The 20,192-nt window shown below is 40.0% G+C and overlaps 1 protein-coding gene and 1 pseudogene across 2 annotated transcripts in view; one reads left to right on the top strand and one right to left on the bottom strand.

Moving 5' to 3' along the window:
• Nucleotides 1-20,192, top strand: part of MCC (MCC regulator of Wnt signaling pathway) — a 403,428-nt gene that overhangs the window by 70,779 nt on the left and 312,457 nt on the right. For both annotated transcript variants that reach the window (XM_037032292.1, XM_037032291.1), the window contains exon 2: nt 667-914. In XM_037032292.1, coding sequence (XP_036888187.1) covers nt 667-914 — 248 coding nt within the window. The remainder of the gene's footprint in view (nt 1-666; nt 915-20,192) is intronic.
• LOC118977533 (uncharacterized) lies at nt 1,675-1,770 on the bottom strand (annotated as a pseudogene).

Genomic DNA, 20,192 nt, shown 5'->3' with positions numbered 1-20,192 from the left:
CAGGGCCACCAATCCCTCTTTGATCGGTGTACTTCACACATACATTATGTCCAACTCCTGCAAGACAGTTGGGGTTTGATCCCTGCTCCAAGCCTTAGGGCTTTCTAATTGCTGGTAGGAGCATGACAAATATTCAAAGGAACTCAGGAAAAATCAGAGGTAGGCAAGCACAATCATGAAAGTCGAGGTTAAATAACATTTTAAAGAAGCATTAAAATTAGCTGATTGGTCCAGAAAGCTGAAAACTGAGCTTGTTAAAATCTTTGCTGTTCTTTTACAACTTGACTAGATTTAAAACTCTGCCAAGAGTAGAAACAATGTCTTTTCTATGTTCTGAAACTCTATCTTACAGTGAGATTGCAGAGCTACACTCCACAGGTGCTCTGTCGATTTCAAAAGATAGAAAATGAGGGAAGGGCGTGGAAAGAGGAAGAAAAAAAGTAACAAAGGATTTAAAGTTGCCTCATCCTTCCAAATAATAATGGCATTCTTGTCTAGAATAACTAATGAAAGAGGTCATTTTGCATACTTACTACTTTTCTAAAAGCAATCAGAAGGTTAGAACCAGGTTTACTAGAGTCTAGAAACTCTTTTTTTCATTAACCACTTTCTTTAATTCATATGTCTCTCCTAAACAACTTCTCTTCTATTCAACCCGTTCTGTAGGAATGACTTGTTGATGGTCTGTCGCCAACTGAATATGGAAGAGTCTGTGGCTGAGATCATGAACCAGCTGGGCGCAGATGAAAATGGGAAGATTTCCTTTCAGGATTTTATAAGATGCCGCATGCAGCTTGTTCGAGAAATTAGAAAGGAGGAGGTGGGCCTTTCTGAGAAGTCAGACAACTCCTGCAAAAAGAAGAAACTGAGAGATAGAATTGCTTCCTGGCCCACAAGCAGTGACAACAGTTTGGGTAGGTACAACCAGGTGACAGTCTGATAGTGTTCTGCTGGCTCTGCCTCCTTGACCTCTGTGAAGTAGGTCTCTACTTAGCTTCTCTGCTTACTCTACTTACCTTCCTTACACCCCCTGTAAAGGAGAGTGACCTTCCAGCCTGTTGCCAGCTTGCCCCTGGTCTGTCTTCCTGATCACACTTCACGGGTGAGAGCTCGGTATTTCCCCTGTTCTGTACTATAGCTTCCCAGTTCCCAGTTCACCACTTCCATTATTTTAGTTCTTCCCTTTCCCAAGCATAATAATGCATTCAAATAGCTCCTAGAGAGAAGGGGTGAATTGGATGGCAAAGATGGTAACCAAGTCAGCAGGCCTCAGAAACTACTTGAGAACTTCTTCAAAGGGTAGTGCAGTGAGGTTTTCTTCGCAGTGAGAATTTTTTAATTTTTTTGTTTAACATTTAAAATTTTTCTATAAACATATATTGTCTGTTCTTTTTAAAAATTATATTTCATTGATTATGCTATTACAGTTGTCCTGATTTTTCCTCCATTGCCCCTCCACCCAGCACTTCCCAGTCCCTCAGGCAATCCACACACCATTGTTCATGTCCATGGCTTGTGCGTATAAGTTCTTTGGCTACTCCATTTCCTATACTGCACTTTATATCCCCGTGGCTATTCTGTAACTACTCATTTGTACTTCTTAATCCCCTCACCTCCTCACCCATTCTTCCACACTCTCCTCCCATCTAGCAACCATCAAAACTCTCTGGTATCCATGATTCTGTCTCTCTTCTTGTTTGCTTATCGCGTTTTTTAAACTGATAAGAACAGATACTATACTTGACCTTAGCCAAAATGCCAAGAAGTGATAGCTAGCTTGTTTTTTAGATTCAACTGTTTATAGATATGTATTTTTGCCATTTTATTGTTCATAGTTTTGATTTTCTTTTTCTTAAATAAGTATCTTTAACATTTCATATAATAATGGTTTGGTGATGATGATCTTCTTTAGTTTTTTAGTATTTTGGGAATCTCTTTATCTGTCCTTCCATTCTAAATGGTAGCTTTGCTGGGCAGAGCAATCTTGCCTGTAGGTCCCTGCTTTTAATGACTTTGAATATGTCTGGCCAGTTCCATCTAGCCTGCAAAGTTTCTTTTGAGAAATCAGCCAACAGTCTCATGGGAACTCCCCTGATTGAAACTAACTGCTTTTCTCTCGCTGTTTTTAGGATCCTCTCTGTATCTTTAACCTTTGGCATTTTCATTATGATGTGTCTTGCGAGAATGGGCCTATCTGCATCCATCTTGTTTGGGAACCTCTGTGCTTCCTGAACTTGCATGTCCATTTCCTTCACCAAATTAGGGAAGTTTTCTTCCATTATTTTTTCAAATAGACTTCCAATTTTTTGTTCTTTCTCTTCTCCTTCTGGCACCCCTATGATGGGAATGTTGGACCTCTTGAAATTGTCCTAGAGATGTACACTATACTTGTGTTTTTATATTCTTTTTTCTTCTTGTTCTGGTTGGTTGTTTTGTGCTTCCTTATGTTCCAAATTATTGATTTGATTCTCAGCTGCATCCACTCTACTGTTGTAAATTGTTCTTTATTTCAATTAGTGCAGCCTTCATTTCTGACTGGATCATTTTTGTGCTACTGAGGTCCTCACCAATTTCTTTGAGCATCCTTATAACCAGTGTTTTGAACTCTGTATCTAATAGAATGCTTATCTCCATTTCATTTAGCTCTTTTTCTGGCATTTCAATCTGTTTTTTCATTTGGGCCATGTTTCTTTGCCTTCTCATTTTGGCAGCCCCCTGTCTTTGTTCCTTTGTATTACTATATTTTGCCATGTACAATGTGCACTCACATTTTTGTGCACATTATACACATGCTTATTATGCCCATGGCACATAATCATTATACCCACGTATAATACACACATATTGCGTGAAAGAAGTATGCATTATACATGGCAAAATACAGTAGGTAGGACTGCTTTGACTCCGTGTCTTAGTAGTCCATATTATTGATTATGTTATTACAGTTGTCCTGATTTTCCCAGACCACTTACTACAAACCTCCACCCTCTGTGGAGGATCAGCTGTGCAGGGTCTGGGTGGTGGTGCTCCGACATGGTTTGTGGCAGTCCGCTGGGTGCACTGGCCCTGGGGTTTCCCAGGTGGTGCAGGCCAAGGTCAGCCCCCACGTGTGTTTTGGGTGGGGCCATCCTGCCTGAGCTATAAAGTGATCTGAGATGGCTGCTACTTGTTCTGGGCTTGGATTTCCCAGCCAGGGCCAAGCTGTGAATCTAGGCTGGCTGCTGCTAGTGGTGGGCTTGGGGTTCACTGAGGCCAGTTGTTGCTTGTTTGAGAGTATTTAGGAAGTTGTGAAACAGTGAGCCAAGACCAGCCATTCAAATGGAAAAGCAGCTTGTGTGGACCTATAAGTTGGGTGGGGCAGAATCTCTGGGGATCTCCAGGGCAGATCAAACAGTGTCAGCCAGGTTGATGGAATCTCCAATATGGCACCAGCTTGCTGGCTCTTTTGCTCTGTTGGGGAGGTTTCAGAAAATGGACAATGGCCCTGGCTGGTGTGGCTCAATGGATTGAGCACCAACCTGTGAACCAAAGGGTCACCGGTTCAATTCCCAGTCAGGGCACATGCCTGGACCGCAGGCCAGGTCCCCATTTTTGGGGTGTGCGAGAGGCAGCCACACATGGATGTTTCTCTCCCTCTTTTTCTCCCACCTTTCCCCTCTATCTAAAAATAAATAAAATATTTTTAAAAAAGAAGAGAAAAGAAAATGGATAATGGTCTCTGCCTGCCTTGATGTCTGATACTTTGGTTTCTCCCCATATGTCACCGGTGCCTTTCAGGCTGCTACCCTAGAGGTGGAGCTCAGAGGGAGTGAGTCTGAGTAGATGAGTCCATGTGTGGGTTCTTTAAGAGGAACTTCCTGGGGCTCCAGCAGTCTCTAGCACTGTCTCAACCCCAGCTAGTTTTTGAAACCAGAAGTTGTGAGGACTTAACTTCTTGGCACTGGAACCCTGGGCTGTGGGGCCTGGTGTAGGACTTGGACTCCCTGCTCCCATGATATCCCTCCTGAATTTTTAGCCACCACACATTGGCGTGGGACCAGTCTGTCCCTTGTCCGTGCCCCTCCTACCAGTCTGGACGGTTGTGATTTTTTTAACTCTGCAGCTGTCAGACTTGCATTCAGCTTGATTTCTGACAGTCATGAGTAATGGTTCTTCTATATTTTAGTTGTAATTTTGATATAGTTGTGCAAAGAGGCGAGCCATATCTGCATATGTGAGCATCTTGACTGGAAGTCTATAAACATGTTTTTCTGTCCATAAGTATTGTTGTTTTCTACGAATACAAAATAAGCAATTGGCAAGTTCTTTAAAATGTAGCTAACTATTGAAGCTGGGTGATGGAAATGTGGAGTTTATTGTATATATTTTTGAGCAATCAAATATATATTTTCTAGTACATTTGCAATTTTGCATAATAAAGATTTAGAAATATTTCATATTTTAAATCACATTTTGTGAGTATTAAAGAAATATATATTCATTATAGAAAATAAGGAAAAGACAAGCAGAAGAAAATAAAACCAGAAATAATTACTGCTTACATTTCTCTCTCTGTTTCTCTCTCTCTCATATATGTGTGATTTAATTGTTTTTTACTATTTTTTCATATACTTTCTATTTAGCACTTTGCATTGTCCTTGTGCTTTTAAATGGCATTTGAAAGAATGGTTTGTAATGGTTGCATGACATAAAATGGAGACTCAGTAATATTTATTAAATTAAAGAGTGGAATTCTTTTCACTAAACTGTATGTTCTAATTTCTCTGCCAAGATCATGGACTTCTAATGTAAATGCACATACACACACATACATATCTGAAGGGTTAAGTAAATTGTAGTATATCTCAACAAGTGAATATCATATAGCCACTAAGGCAATATATAAGTGGGTATGTAATTTAGATATAGATGGAATACTTCTGTGGGAAGAAACTATACTGTCAGAAGTTGTATTTTAGTATATAGTATATGAATATAAATATTCTAAAATCAAGAGGTCTGAGAGAATTGCTGACTACATTTGACTGGTTTGACGTAGTCAGCAATTCTCCCTCCTCTTCTCCTGCACCACTTCCAGCTCATAAGATTGCCCCAGATAGAGAAAGGGTTAAAAACAATTTCTTTTCCTCTTTTTCTATAACTCTGTACCCTTGGAGAAAGAAGTAACTGGGAGGAGGTGAATTATAAAACATGTCATGAACTGACGAAACGGCAGCTGGTGTGAAACCTTTTACCAGTTTGTCAGTCAAGGCTTCAGAGTCAGATGGAGCATGAATCCTGGTTCTGCCTCTTGCGTCCTACTAGACAAGTTACTTGGCCTCTCTGTGTCTCGGTTCCCAATCAAGTGTAATACAAGAGCAATTATTGTTACTTGGAGAGATGCGGCAACAAATATGTATTTACATGTATATAATGCATATATACGTAAAGTAAGTAAAACAATGCCTGGCACATAATAAGCACTATATATTAGTTTGTCTACTTGGAATGTGTATCAGTCCTTATCTCTCATTCTTTCTTCAATCCACTCCTCCCACCCCTCATCACCACTCTACAGCATGCCCTTATCGCCTCCATGTCAACCAGCCCCGTGGTTCCCCTTCTGTCTCCATCTGAATCCCTGGCGTCTGACTCAGCTGACCTTTCCCTCACGGCAGCCATACTTCATCCTCTTGGACTTCTCCACGCCACATACTCCTCCTGGGTTTCTGCCTACCATTTTGCTTTCTCTCTCTCTGTCTTTCTTACTTTCTGTCTCTGCCCCCTCCCTCCCTCCCTCTTTCTCTCCTCTCCTCCTGTACCACTTCCAAATTTTGAGGTACCTTGGGTTACATTCTCTACCTAGATTATATCATGTGGCCCCGTGATTTTAATACTATTTTTGTGCCAGTGACTTTCAAACATATGTATCTAGCCCTGCCCTTTCCCATGAACTTCAGAATAAGATAGAGCTGACACATATCCTTGGGTGTGCTATAGACCCTCTCATCCTTCATCTCCCCTCCTCCCAGGGTCATTCCCCTCCCAGATATCCCCACCTAGTAAATAGCACCATCTACGAGTTTGCTCAAGCCAGCAAGTCCCATCTTCTCTTTTGCCAAAGCACATCCAGAATTTGTCCAATTCCTTTGTTCTACTGCAACCACCCTTGTCTAAAGCACCATTGTATCTTGCCTTGACAAATAGAACAATTTCTTATGGGCCTCCCTGATTCTTCCTTCTACCCACCAGATTTTATTCTTTACCCAGCAGTCAGGGTGGTCTTTCAATGTGATGAAAACATGCGTAGGTCATTCCCATCTCGAACACTCCATGGCTTCTATAGCACCTAAAATAAAGTCCATACTATTTACTGCAGTCTGATTCATATCTAAGTTGATACCATAGTGATTCCTCGGATTCACTATGCATGCTCTAGCCACACTGGCTGCCTTGTTTTTCCTCTCGGTGAATTCAGCCAGCCTCTACCCTTTGCCCTGGCTCTGTGCTCTGGTCTAGAACATTGTTCTTTCTGACCTTCTCATGACATGACTAGTTCTTTCCTGTTATTCAGAGTCCAGCTTAAATATTTCCTCTTTGGAGAGTCCTTTCCAAGGTAACCTCTTATAAATCACTCTTTCACATGCCCTTACTGCTTCATTCCACTTACTCTTATCTGACATTACATTATATACGTACTTGAAGGCTTATGCATCTATCTGCTTCAGTATAATGAAAGTTCCCCTGCAGTACTGGTAACCTTGCTAGGCTGCTGGTATAAACCAGCACTTAGAACAGTGCCTGGCACATAGGATCTGCTCAGTTCATACCTGTTGAATAAATGAATGAGCAATGCACTGTGTTCATGCACTTTTAAGGAGGGATGCATGGACATGCAATGCATGGTTCCAGACACTAAGGAAGTTACCATTTAATTGTGGAGTCATAAGCTCTTAACAAATCACAAAGTTTAAATTAGAGTCAGTGACCTGACCATTCATTAATGGTGCACAAGCCAAGGCTTACAAGGAGATCTGCGCATTGCTATGAGCAGCAGTTTTGGGAGACGGTTAGTATTTTAACTGTGGCTGCAGTTATGGGGAGAAGTATTAAAAAATGTATTGTGAGAAAAGCCTAAGAAAAATTTAGGTTTAGCAGTTGAGTGTCAGAAAGACTTTATTGTCAGCCCTGACATTTAACATCCTCAACAGGGAGTGGAGTTAGCAGAAAAAACAAAACATCAAAACATTACATGTTCGGGTTGGAAGAGGAATTTTGATAGATTGTTTTTTCCAAAATGCTTTCCATAGAATACTGATTTCATGGGATGATCAAAAATATTACATGAAGAAAGAATTCCTTTGTCAAATACATTTGAAAACTTTGGGTTAAACTAGATTAGTAGTTTTCTTTACTGTGAGACATCTCAGAGGATTTTATGTGCTAATGTTTCTTGTGAATAAACATTATTCAGGAGCAGAATATAATATATAGCATTTCTCACATTTAATTGACGGTAACTTTTATTACAAATCTTCCCTTTGGCCTTGCATTCTTTGTTCAAATATTCGTTGGGGGGAAATCAAGATATCTGAACAACTGTGTCATAATTGATTTTTATATCTGTTTTAAGTCATCATAGAAATATTTAAAATTTTAATGTCTTTCAGGTGTACCAGCTATAAAAAATTAATAATCAATAGCAATAATAAAAGTGGTTTAAAATTATTAATATTTATATGCAAAGGCAATTTTCTAGGCACTTTACTTGCATTATGTGCTAAAAAAGATAAATCCCAGGTTCTCTCTCTACTGGGTTGCCTTGGGACTTGGTCTATGCTCCCGATTTTTCTGAGTTTCAGTTTTCTTACCTCTAAAGACAGAGTTTTGGGGTAGTTGGAAGGCTTGGCGAGATATTGTTTGGAAGTTCTTACACAGTGCGTACAGACATTATCTAATCCTTGAATCTGCCTTCGAAGTTTAGAATCGATGTCTCCTTATATGGAGGAGGACACTGAGGCTCAGAGAAGTTAAGTCATTCTCTCTAAGCCACAGGGCTGCTGAGGAGTTGAGAACACTAAGCGGCTTATTGAAATGGGTGATTCTTTGAGTCCTCCACAACTTTTACTTGGAAAAACTCCTTTGAGGTTCAAGGTGCAAACTAAAAAGGACACTGCTTTCCAGAGGCCACTCCCAGAAACTACAGGCAAATGGTCCCCAGGGTCTGGAGGAGGGGCCAGAGGAAAATTCCTATTAGATTAAGCCCATTTCTTTGTTAGAAAAGTGACAGTATATATTATTTTAAAGTAGTCATGAGGTTTTGTCTATGCTGCCTAAATTCCCAGTGAGGGGGAAAAAATCTAGATTAAATATAATTATTTATAATTTTCACTTTTAAAAGTTATGCTTTAAAGTTTTTAATTTAAATTTTAAAAATTTAAGTTACACATTTTAAATTGGGATTTAAAATTTTTTAAATTCTCTTTATAATTAGGACCCTGGAGTTTTAAAGAATTTCTAACATTAGGTATGTATAGTATATGTTAGCAGTTCCCACAGAGCTTTTATTAAAACATGCCCCTTTAAATAAACAAGTGTTCAGGTTTTTTTTCTCTTTCCTTTTTTTTTTTTTACTTCATCCAAGCTCTAAACCTTACATGTGATTTCCACAGATTTGTGTCAAATGTGTGAATTACGTGAAAGAGGCAGTGCTTCGCGGTGATGACCCTTGGAAGAAACACAGGGTTGCCTGAGGAGAGCTGACGGACAGCCTCCAAGCTCACTAAGGAGGTTGTTACAAGCCTGTGCTTTTCAGATCCTTGGGGGCACTTGTTCCTCCTTCTTCGGTCAGGTCTCAGAGAGCCCAAGAACTCATTTGAATCAAATCCCCATGGTTTTAAAACATTGTTTAAGATAGCAAACATTAAAACCTGCTAATTAATGCAACTAAATTTAATTTATGCTAAGATTAGAACAGTGGGCACAGTTTCCAATAACCTGCATCTTTAAGACTCTTTATAGGTCATTCCTTGAAATATATTCCCACCTGATGTGCCAGCCTTCATTGCTGCTCTGATAATACCACTGTGGTCCACAAGGAATGTAAAAAGTACCGAAATTTCTCAGAGAAGCTAATCGCATGAGCCCTCCTTAACAGGAGCTCAGAGCAAAAAACGTTAGATCAGAGAATGTATCATTTGGACAGGAAGGACTCCACACCCTCCCAGCCTGAGGGAGGGAATGTAAGGATGTATCTTGATTCCTTGGCAGATTTAAAGAAACAAATAGGTTGCCCTCTCAGGTTTGGTTTAGTATCTTGCTTTAGAAAAAAAATTAAAACCAGAGTTGTTTAATGGACACAAAGTCTGTCTAGTCCTGACACATTTCAATGTTCCAAAATAAAGATTACTCCTAAATATTGTTGGGTTTCTTTTCTCTGTGTCTAAATATTTTTCTAAACCCTTAAAACAGATGAAATTAAGTGAGACAAGAAGGTATTTCCAATTCAATTGGATCGGCCTTAATAGGCAGGGTTCTTGCTGGTGAATAAAGAAAGCAAAAGTGTCTTAAATCCCCTGTGGACCCTCGGTGAGCAATTAATAATTAACACAGGGCCTTTTAAATAAAGTCATCTTGAGAGAGTCATCCTTAAATGTACTGACCAGCTAGCACAAGACCAGACTAAAATCACAAAGGCTTTTAGCCCTGATTCAAGTTTTTAGGAAGTGTGGGGTTTTTTCTGTTGTTTTACATACTCTAAGCCCTTTGTCACAGGGAGAATAATGTATTAATAATGTATTTATTTAATTTATTCTTCTTAATTAAGAGTTAGAATATGTTTCTAAAATCTGTAATGAGAGGTACTATTTTGTTTTTTAATGCGTACTGAGAACACCATCAAGCAACTTTCTGCAGACTGACTGTTGTTTAGATTTAGTTTGGGTGGACTCGGTCGTTAACTTAGTTTCCTTGCATCCCTTTTGACTAATCCTGTCCTTCCTGCCCTTGTGCAGTCTCTCATCCCCATTATGTGTCTGATGCTTTTCAGCTTGACATTGCCATTGTCCACATATAGGACCTCCTCCTCACTCCAAATTATCACACTTTCCTCCTAACTTCTTTCTGAATAATTGTAATTGATGCTGCTGTGACTTCTAATAGTGTTAGTGTGCACTCGTGGTAAAATGCATTGATCTTCTTCTGCCACCTTAATAGACTCTATCACCTCTGCCCTCTGGGACCTCAAGACTCCTTCCCATCTAGCGGCCTCCTCCTACCTTACTGTGTCCCCATTGTTTCCCCACAGAGACCCTTTGCTTTGATAATACTAGTCTGATTGACATATACTCCTCAAAACTATCTTTTAATCCTCACCTGAGGATATGTCTAATTTTAGAGAGAGAGAAACATCAATCAGTTGCCTCCCATAGTGCCTGGACCAGGATTCAAATCTACAACCTAGGTATGTGCCCTGACCAGGAATCGAGCCCACAAACTTTTGGTGTATGGGACAACACTCCAACCAACTGAGCCGCTTGGCCAGGACACAAACCTCCTTCTTGAGTTTTGTTCCTTCTGTACTCTCAGTTAGTGTTTTTTATGAAAAATGGCAAACGTCCAACACCAATACTGTTATAGAACAGACCCAGGGAGGGGTGTACAATATACTATTATTGAAAAGACCCCCCACTAGGTTTGTTGTGCTCCCCCCCCCCCCGCCAGAGGAAAGACAGCTCTTAATGCCAGAGGTTTGTGAAAAGGAAAGGAAATATTTATTTAAAGCTATTTAAAGCTACTCTAACTCTAACAGAGTTAGAGTAGTGACTTTACATCTTCATTAAAATATTAAAGTCCTTTAGGATACCCACAGACGCACATAGTCCTTCCTTCTCCCTCTGCCCTAACCTGGGGTACCACATCTCAGGAAAAGAAGTAGAAGTCTGTGATTCGGGCTGCCGGCACCATCAGCTGGGTCACCACCAGGATCTCCAGTTAGTCCAAAACCATGTGGTACCTTCTCATGGCCCACCAGCAAGAGTCCTTTTGCCCCTTTTCTTCTAGGAAAAGTCTCTCCTGCTTCCTAAGCCACATGACAAAAGGGAGCACCCCAAAGCCATGTGGTCCCCACTCTGCCAAAGCCACATTGTTCTCCCTCCAATGGCTGCTGCATCTGGATTTAAATCCCCAGGCCAATCGTCCTCTTCAGCACCATTTCCAACTCCTCCTACAATCAGTTACACCTGCCAGCATTCCTGTATCCTTCCAGCTTTACTGGGCTGCCATCATAAGTCTGGACAGGTGTGGCCCCATGGCTTGGAGCCAGTCTTCCTCAAGCTCTCACGCAGGTGCTGTAATCAGGGGGAGCTGCACCCCAGTTACATCTTGGGTGGAAGTCACTTCCATCCCCCTGTCTCAGAGCATGGCCACAGCTATTTAACATATCTATGAAACCAGTTAGAAGTTATACATATGTTAAATGACCATGCCAGAGGTTAGCTGCAAAGCTGTTGCCAGCAAGAAGAAAGTAGCAGGGTCCAGATAGAGAGCCTGGCACTGTGGGGCATCTGATGCTTAGGGTGTTGAGCATCACTGTGGAAAGGGTTTCTCGGGAAAGGAGAACCAGACTTCACTTTGGGGAGCTGGCACACTGGTGTTGAAGCTCCTGCCCCTCCCCACACTCCCCACAGAGTCAGGCAGAATGTGGACATAAGGTCAGGATGGCAGTGGGCCGCACCCAGACACCTGGGAGCATTTTGTGTGGTGCTCCCAGCACCTGCAGGTACTGGAGACATATGTCCCCACAGAGGGCAACATGGCCACTTTCAACTACACAGGACAGCGAGGTGCTGTGGGCCATTGCCATACAAAATAGCTCTGCATGGTCCTGCTCCATGTGTCCCTTCCACCAGCTCAGACCTGTGGAGGTGGGGAGGGGAGAGGACATCCTATATATTTTTCTAATGTTTCCTGGACACCTTGAGTTCTGGACCCCATTCCAAACCCCTATTTGGTTCTGCCCTCTTGGCTACACTCTGTTATAATTCTTTGAAGAAAGAGAGAGAAGAGAGGGTAAAGGGAGAGGAAGGGAGGGAAGGGAAAAGAGAAGATAAGATTAATGTAAGTGTATTGAAGTTTAGGCAGTTAGAGCTTGCATGGATGGATCCAGAGGCTCGAATGCCATCGATCTGCCCTCCATGTCCCAGCCATTTCTTTCAGAATTAGCTTTATTCCCAGGCTCCTTGTTGTGGCTTCCAGCAGCCCCAGCTTTACACCCATTTTGTTGAGCAAACACAAAAGGAAAGAGTGATTTTTCCCTTCACAGAAGTTCCACAAAAGTCCTGGAAATTGGTCTCACCAGGTCTTGGGTCATATAACTATCCCTGAACAAGTCCCTCTGGCCAGAACATAAGTGCAGTGGCCCAATGGGTCAGGCCTGGGTCACACACTCCACCTGTGACACTGGGGTGCAGTGGTCTCTGTCCCTGTCATTTAGACTGAGTGAAAGAAAGGGGGGCAGGGAGTTAAGGTGCTGTCACCACAAGAAGAGCACATGGAAGCTAGACAGGCAGAAAGAACAGATGTCCACCACATGGTCCTATGATATAAATCTTGCCTTCTTTCTATTCCCTTGCAATCCTCACAAGGCTTTAATAACACTACATAAAATCGATATGTTTGCATATATGTTTAGCAACTAGGAGATTCATGTGTGTCTTGTTACACAACCAAATTATAAATTTTTTAAATGAATCTTATGTTTGAGTGTCTCTTTATTATATCCTCTGCATATATGTATCATTGTAATTATGAATCATCTGTGTTACGATGACCCATTAGTGTACTCAGCTCCTCGACGCGATGATGCATCCTGGGCAAACAGCACACAGCCTGCCACACGGCGAGCGCAGGAAGAATGCTCGGTCGATAAATGAGTGTCATAATGATGAGCAAAAGTTTGGGCACTCTTGTCTCAGGCATGGTAACTCTTTGTTAGTTTATTTTTAATCTTCAGCGCATGGGCTTCTTTCTTTGAGGTGCAGCTATTCCTTTGAAATAAGACATGTGTCTTTGGATCTAAGAAATTTTTAAAAAGAAAATGAGTCCAAGTAAAGAGGTATAGATTAACCTGGTAAAGATTAATTTTTCCTTCAAATGTATTCTTCTCCTGAGGTTATCATCTCAAGCTGGATGTAATAAAAGTGTCAGAACATTGGGTTTATTTTAGCTAATGTCCAGTAGGCGCCTTCACTATGATACTTGCTGCTAAGCTGACAAAACGAGGAGAAGGCGTGATGTGCTTGATTGAAAATTATGGCCACAGTGTTGTTTTTCGGCTTTCTAGCAAAAGGTGGAGTCTGTTCCCCTTGAAGGTCGGGAGGCCTTGTGGTTTATTTTGACCAATGGAATGTGACAAGAGTAGAATTGTACAACATTTGGAGCCTAGGCTTTAAAATGCCTTACAGTTTTTTGCTTCACCTCTTAGAACATCCCTGTCACAGGGAAAGGAAATCTGGCCAAGACTAAAATATGAGAAGAAACCAGACAGAGAGGTTCAGCCGACAGCCAGAATCCAGGGCCCAGACACAGGAGTAGGCACACCTTGTCCCTCCGGCCCCATTTGTGCTTCGCAAGGACTGCAGGTCACATTGGTGATCCTTGATTAGATAAGACAGAGAACCTCCCAGGAGAGTGCAGCCAAAACTGTTGAACCCAGAATCACAACAAAATAAGTGCTATTCTAGGTTAATGTTTTGTGATTGCTTGTCATGTTGCAGCAGATAAGCGATACATGTAGGGAATCACCCTTTAGAAGTTCATGAAATTACTATGAATTTGAATAAAAAATAAAGTATCTAAAGCCACCTACAGATTCCAGTGCAATCCCTGTAAAAATTCCAATGGCCTTTTTCACAGAAATATAAAAACCAATCCTAAAATTCATATAGAACCACCAAAACTTCAAATAGCCAAAGAAATTCTGACAAAGAACAAAGCTGGAACATCACAGAGCCTGGTTTCAAGGTGTATTATAAAACTATAATCAAAAGAGTATGGTGTTGGCATAAACACAAGCACATGGACCAATGGAGCAGAATCAAAAGCCCAGAAACCACCTGCATGCGTACAGTCAGCTGCTCTCTGACAAGGGAGCCGAGAATACCCAGTGTGGACAGAACAGTCTCTTCTGTAAGTGATGTTGGGAAAACCAGTTTTTCCATGCAAAAAAAAATAAACTCGACCCTTACCTCACGCCACTTATAAAAATTAAGTTGAAATTGATCAAAGACTTAAATGTAAGACCCAAAATGTAAAAATACTAGGAAAAAACGGAAAAGGTTCTTGGCGTGGTCTTGGCAACAAATTTTTGGATATGACACCAAAAGCACAGGCAACAAAAGAAAAAATAAATAAGTGTAACTACGTCAAACGAAACAGCTCTTGCACAGCAAAAGAAATAGTGAGATGAAAACACAACTTACGGAATGGAAGAAAATATTTGCCAATGTGTATTTGATTAGGGATTAACATCCAAAATACAAAAGAAACTCATACAACTCAATAGCAAAAATTTTTAAAAATTTAAAAACTAGCAGAGGACTTGAACAGACATTTTCCCAAAGAAGACATACAAATCATCAACCAGTACATGAAAAAAATGTTCAACATCACTAATTAACAGGGAAATGCAAATCAAAACCACAATGAGATATCACCTCACACCCACTAGAATGAGTATCATCAAAAAGACAAGAAATAAGTGTTTGTGGAGAAAAGAGAGAATGCTTGTGCACTCTTCGAGAGAATGTAAATTGCTTTAACTGCTATGGAAAGCAGTATGGAGATTCCTCACAAATCAAAAATAGAAATCCTCTGTGATCCAGGAATCCCACTTCTGAGCATATATTTGAAAGAAATGACTCTCTCAGAGACGTATCTACACTCCCATGTTCACTGCAGCATTATTCACTGCAGCCAAAATGTGATAACAACCTAAGTGGCCACCAGTGGATGAATGGATAAAGATGTGGTGTATAGATAAACAATGCAAATTTATTCATCCATGAGAAGAGGAAGGAAATCTTGCCATTTGCCATAACATGGATGGACCTGGTGGGCATTTCACTAAGTGAAATAAGCCAGAAAGAGAAAGACAGATGCTGTATGTTCTCACTTCTATGTGGAATCAGGGCCAAGCTCAAAAAATGGAGCGGAGTGGTGGTTGTCAGGGACTGGAAAGGGGGGGCAACGTGGCGATGTTGGTCAAAGGTACACATCTCAGTTAGAAAGATGAGTATGTTCTTGGGATCTAATATATAGCAGGCTGACTTGGTGATTATGGTTAAACTGTATTGTGTACTTGAAAAATTTGTAAGTGAGTAGATCTTTAAGGTTATCACCACACACACTAAAAGGTAACTGGTTGAGGGGGTGGAAGTGTTAACTAACCTTATTGTGGTAATCATTTCATAATCTGTACATGTATCAAATCATCACTTTTCACACTTTAAACTTACATGTGTTATATGTCAACATGTCAGCAAAGCTGGAAAAAAGATATAAATAAAACTAGTACAGAATTGGATCTAATTAAGTAAAAAACATGTGAGGCAAACGAGATACTCAGAGATGAGAAAGGAAAAACCAGAGAAGACTCTTGGAGAAAATAAAGCCCAAGTTGATCAGTGAGAACTGGAAAAAAGGAAAAGGATGAAGAAATAAAAAAACACACTTGGGTAGTGATGAGTTGGAGAGGAGTTCATTAGAAAGTATTTTACCACCCTGGCTGGTGTGGGTCAATGGATTGAGTGCCAACTTGCGAACCAAAAGGTGGCTGGTTTGATTCCCAGTCAGGGCACATGCCTGGGCTGTGACCTGGGTTCCCAGCTGGGAGATGCAAGAGGCAAGCTCTTGATGTATCTCTCACACATGGATGTTTCTCTCCATGTCTTTCTACCCCACTTCTCCTCTCTCTAAAAGTAAATAAATAAAATCTTTTTAAAATAAAATATTTTACCTATAATTTAATTTAATGTCCCTGTGCCTTATATTAAGTTATGTGAACATTTGGGGAGCACACAGAAGTGGCTGGAAGATAGGGCTATGACCAAAAGCCCCAAAAGAAACAGGATGCCTCTCTCAAGCATTAATGTAATTGATTATTTGGAGGAAAAGTTGTACAACTTAGTAAATTTTTAAATTGTATTAAAGCATACACTATAATAGAAAGTAAATTTCAAAATTCAAGTGAATTTTCAAGATAAAACATGAAACTTCAAAGAAATCTCTGGCTTGGAGGTAGTTCCGATTATCCCGTGGACTTCTTTGACACCCCTCTGCATTTGGGTTATGTTGGCGGAAAAGGACGAGAAGCACTTTATTAATGGATCCCGTTGTAAGTGTAAGCCTTGGAGCTTGTTTCTGTGCTAGTCTGTGTTCTTAGCTCTTTAGGGCTCTTGACATCTGAGCTGACAATTGCTCTAGTACCAGGTAGTAACTTACAGAGTCCATCAGGGTCAAGGAGGAAGGAGGTTCTAAGGCTGCTGAAACATTGTTAAGATCACCAGCAAGGACATCTTCTAGAGTGGCTATTGCAATGGCTTTGTTATTTTTTTCTTTTTTTGAAGAATTTATTTATCTTTAGAGGGGAAAGGAAGGAGAGAAGGAGAGAAGTATCAATGTATGGTTGCCTCTCATGTGTCCCCTGCTGGGAACTGGCCTGCAACCCAGGCATGTGCCCTGACTGGGAATTGAACCACAATCGTGTGGTTCGCAGGCCCGCGCTCAATCCACTGAGCTACGCCAGCCAGGACTTGTTATTTTTTTTTTAATAGAGGTCCAACCCAGCATGTACAGGGAAGCGATCCTGCAGTGAGTATGTACTAACAGAAAAATCTTGATTATTCAGTGGCAGCTTCAGTAGCAGACAATGTGTTAAATCTTCTTTCAAATTATGAGCATAGATAACATCCTTAATATATCTCACAGATTCAGTAACCTACAGATCAGCAGCATCTATTAAAACAAAATTTTTCCTAACCTAAGGAGAATAGGAAATGCTAAAATAGAGGGAAAAAATGTTTAGGTTTAACCTGAGAAGTCATGTCATTTGTCATGAAGAGGCAAGGAGATCTTCTGAACAAGGGAAAGGGGTAGGATATTGTAAATCCCCTCCCCACCCCACCCCCAGTCCCTCTAAGTTATGTTTTCATTGATTATTTGAGGTATTGTGGGTTCTTCGATTATTGAACCCACATACTAAAATGTAAGCGTGAAGAGTTAATGAAAGAAACCAAAAATAACATGACTTTGACATCAGCTGAGAGAATGAGAATAATGGAATCAGATGTATGTTATTTATCAATCAGAATGAAAATGTTTTCATATTGGAAATATTTGAACTTCAGGTCTTTGTCTTTATTTGGCACTTCAGGTATCAAATTCTATTTGTGATAAATTGTCTATCATCTCTCCATTATACACTCACTGCAGTGAGGAGGAAAAGCTAAAGAATGATGTAGGAAATTAAAAATAGGGTGTATTTCTTTTTTAAAAACTCCTAAGCATGTGCAACATAGAATTACTGCATTCTCAGGTAGTTTTTGAGATATTAAATATTTTAGGTTTCTTATGTAGATTAGTACCTCATTTAATTCAATATGCTGTTGTATGATGGTCTAAATTTTTGTGAAATGATGTCATGAGTAGTACAAACTAATTTCATCTTACTTTCTGATGTTGTTTTTTATTGGTATTTCAAGCTACTTCATGCCGCTCCATTGAATATATTATTTTAGCCCAGTTCCCTGTGGCGTGAATCACTTTATTTTAGTCAGCATAAGACAAAAAGTTCATGGGAATCCAGGTGTGCTTATCTCGGTGGTGATCTTGGCATGAAGGATACCAGTGATGACCTGTGTTGATCGTATCTTTTGAACAACATATAACACAATAAAATTGTTCGTCTCTTTTCTCTCCCACATGATGTTACTGAGGCAATTTATTAACTGTCTCTGTTTTTATGGGATGTTGAAACCATTCCAGTTTCAGTGGCAGTGATACAACTTGGCATGATTTTAGGTATTTTTTTTAGTGGAGTAAAAATGATTGCTTGGCTAAGATAAAGGTTCATTCTGCTCACAGAAAGTGTTTACTTTGGCCAGACTATTTCATTGTCCATTGTTCATTCTAGAGAACCTGCCACTCAACATTATAATCACAAAAGGTTCAGGAAGGCTTATTTTGCTTCCTTGTTATCTCTTCTAAGACTACTGCAAATTCATTGGAAAAAATAAATAAATGAAAGGGCATTCATGAATGTTTAAGTTAGTTAACTTTTTAGGGTTGTTTTGGAAGGATTTTGTGTGGTTTCCAGATGATTCATTTAAGTTTGCTATCTATAAGAAAAACATTTTTGCCTCTAGTTGAAGCAGAATTACTCTGTTAGCTTGTGTATTTATTGAGTTCTCATTTTATGGATGCTTATCAGTCAGTTCTAGATAAATATTTTAAAAATTACCATATCAGACCTCTCTCTTGGTATGTATAGTATATTCATTGTTATCAGACTTATTTAGAGTTCTTTGATAAAATTTTCCCCTTGTGTTACAAGATTACAGTCCAGAGAGTCTGTTAAATGTGATGTGGTTTCACCCTCTATATGGTATAAATGACAAAATGGAGACCTGGAGGGTTAAGTAATAATTCTCAGCTCATAGAACTAGTTGGTGACATGGCTGAGTCTAGACTGGAACTCTCCTGGCTCCTGGTCTACTTGTGTTTTTACTAATGTACATTGCTATGTTCTTTCCTCTTTTTCTCATTCTATATTAACAAAAATTTAGAATTCCAGTCTCTGAGATGGTTTGTTTTTATTGTTAGAGAGTTTTCTGTAGAGATTTAGGTGTGAAAATGCCACGCTGGACTCCTAAGGAGTAAATTTGCTTTCTATCTCACCTATTTCAGTTGCTTTAATGCCAAAACCATAGCACTCAAAGTGCTTATATTTTTCTGGCGCTTTAAATTTTGTCCTTTATATTTCATTAGCTTATATAATCCTTCAAAGGGTGAAGAACAGTAACCAGGCCCAGAATCTCAGGGATGTAAATGTTAAGGTTTCACCTTGCCGTGTATATGTCAACATAGTGCTTAGTTTGATGTCATTCATCTCCACTCTTGCCTCTAGATGGAACTGGCTCTTACGCAAAAACCCTCCTTATAACAAAAGCACCTCGTGGTAGGTGTATACCTCTTGTATAACTGTTGGTACCATAATAGGATATGTACTGAGGTTTACAAGGCCACACCCCCGAGATGGGTGGGGCATCCTCTGAAAAGGAAGATGATAGCTGATGGTTCCTCCCAGTCCATCATCACCTGGGGAAGAGTAGGTCCTCAGACACAGGACTGTGGCCCAGAAGGTTTGCAAATGCTTACTGAGGGCAAGTGGACAGCAAAAATAAGTGAAGTTGACCAGAAGAAGGCTCCAGCAAACTGGAAGGCATGTGCCCATTTACAAAGTGGCAGCTGATGCTCAACCACAGCCAAACGTTGCCATGTAGGAGTAGGGGCAGTATGTTTCCAGATCTTGCATGTTAATGCATATGTGTGTGTATTTGATGCCAGAAATGTTCTTGCTTTTATTAAATATGATCTCTCCCAAAATTTTTCACTGCTGATGACTAAATTAAAAAAAAATTAGCTCTTAACTCCACTGTTTTACACAGTGGCTGCAGCAGTCTGCATTCCCATCAACAGTGCACAGGGTTCTCTCTCTCTTTTCACATCCTGGCCAACATTTGTTGTTTGTTGATTATTAATGACAGCCTTTCTGACAGGCATGAGGTGATATCTCCTTGTGGTTTTAATTTGTACTTTTCTGATGACTAGTGATATTGAGCATCTTTTCATATGTTTATTGGCCATCTATATGTCCTCTTTGCAGAAGTGTCTCTTCAGGTCTTTTGCCCATATTTTAATTGAATTGTTGTTGTTGTTTCTGGTGTTGAGTTGTACCACTTCTTAATAAATTTTGGGTGTTAACCCCTTATCAGATGTATCATTTGGCAAATATATTCTCTGATGCAGTAGGTTGTCTTTTCAGTTTGTTGATGATTTCCTTTGCTGTGTGAAAACTTTCTAGTTAAATGTAGTGTCATTTGTTTATTTTTTCTGTTGTTTTTCTTGTCTGAAGATCTATATCAAAAATGTATTGA

The sequence above is a fragment of the Sturnira hondurensis genome, unplaced genomic scaffold (assembly GCF_014824575.4).
Source record: "Sturnira hondurensis isolate 20B ecotype Veracruz unplaced genomic scaffold, ASM1482457v3 Scaffold0021354, whole genome shotgun sequence".
Classification (NCBI taxonomy): Eukaryota; Metazoa; Chordata; class Mammalia; order Chiroptera; family Phyllostomidae; genus Sturnira; species Sturnira hondurensis.
The sequence above is the reverse complement of the archived record's forward strand: the minus strand, read 5'-3'. Positions and strand labels throughout refer to the sequence as shown.